We start from the raw sequence: 844 nt of genomic DNA on the forward strand, positions 1-844 counted from the left end.
CCACTAAGCATGCTGAATCGACTGTCTCTTTTCAAAGCCCAGACACAACACATTCACAAATTTCATCCATTCTGAGCTTTCATAGGCAAAGCCATGTGAATGTTACGAGAGATCAAGAATTAATTTACTGCTAGCTGATTTTTTTGGTTTTAGATTTGCAGTCTAAACAAACCACAGCTTGAAGTTCACGCTCACACAGGCAGACAAATTACAACATAACTACAATTACCTTTGATGATTTTTGCACCTGGTCACCGATGTAGATTTTGCGAAACTGCTCAAAGAAACTGAGCATGGCTAACTCAAGCTTCTCATTTCCTGCTTGAGCCAGTCGTGAGTCTGTGAGGTTCATTAACTGCAAAACTCTGAAAATGACAAAATAAAAAGTCTATGTGACTATGAAGTAAAGAAATAAACAATGAGAAGCAAGAACCCATGATCTCATGATTTTTTTTACAACTAGGAAAAAAACAAAAACAAAAAAAAAAAACAACCATAAATATTTTCTTAAATACAAGTGAAATTAAAAATAACAATTAGTATAGTAAAGTATAGCATGAAAAACTGATATTTTTAGATTTGCTAAATATCATTTTTAACAGTGTTATTAAATTTGCTTTTAAAAATTTACTTGTTAAAATGTTATATTACTATATATTACTATATACTATATATACAAAAGCAAAAAGGACCTCTAACACTAGCTTGCTCTATTCTTTTTCTATTCTATCTGTTTTCTTTTTATTTATTATATTATTTAAAAAACCCTTGCTACGTGTACTGTGTTAAGCTAACTGAGACTTGTTATAGCACTTGTATATCATTGCTCTTTTGTTGATTTTGA

The 844-nt window shown here is 30.6% G+C and overlaps 1 protein-coding gene across 1 annotated transcript in view; it reads right to left on the reverse strand.

The window, feature by feature from the left end:
• LOC107687690 (exportin-7-like) overlaps positions 1-844 on the reverse strand; it is a 26,540-nt gene that overhangs the window by 4,826 nt on the left and 20,870 nt on the right. Inside the window, exon 14 of the mRNA XM_016485135.1 lies at positions 230-365. Within this exon, the coding sequence (XP_016340621.1) occupies positions 230-365 (136 nt within the window). The remainder of the gene's footprint in view (positions 1-229; positions 366-844) is intronic.

This window comes from Sinocyclocheilus anshuiensis, unplaced genomic scaffold, assembly GCF_001515605.1.
Source record: "Sinocyclocheilus anshuiensis isolate Anshui unplaced genomic scaffold, SAMN03320099.WGS_v1.1 scaffold205, whole genome shotgun sequence".
NCBI lineage: Eukaryota > Metazoa > Chordata > Actinopteri > Cypriniformes > Cyprinidae > Sinocyclocheilus > Sinocyclocheilus anshuiensis.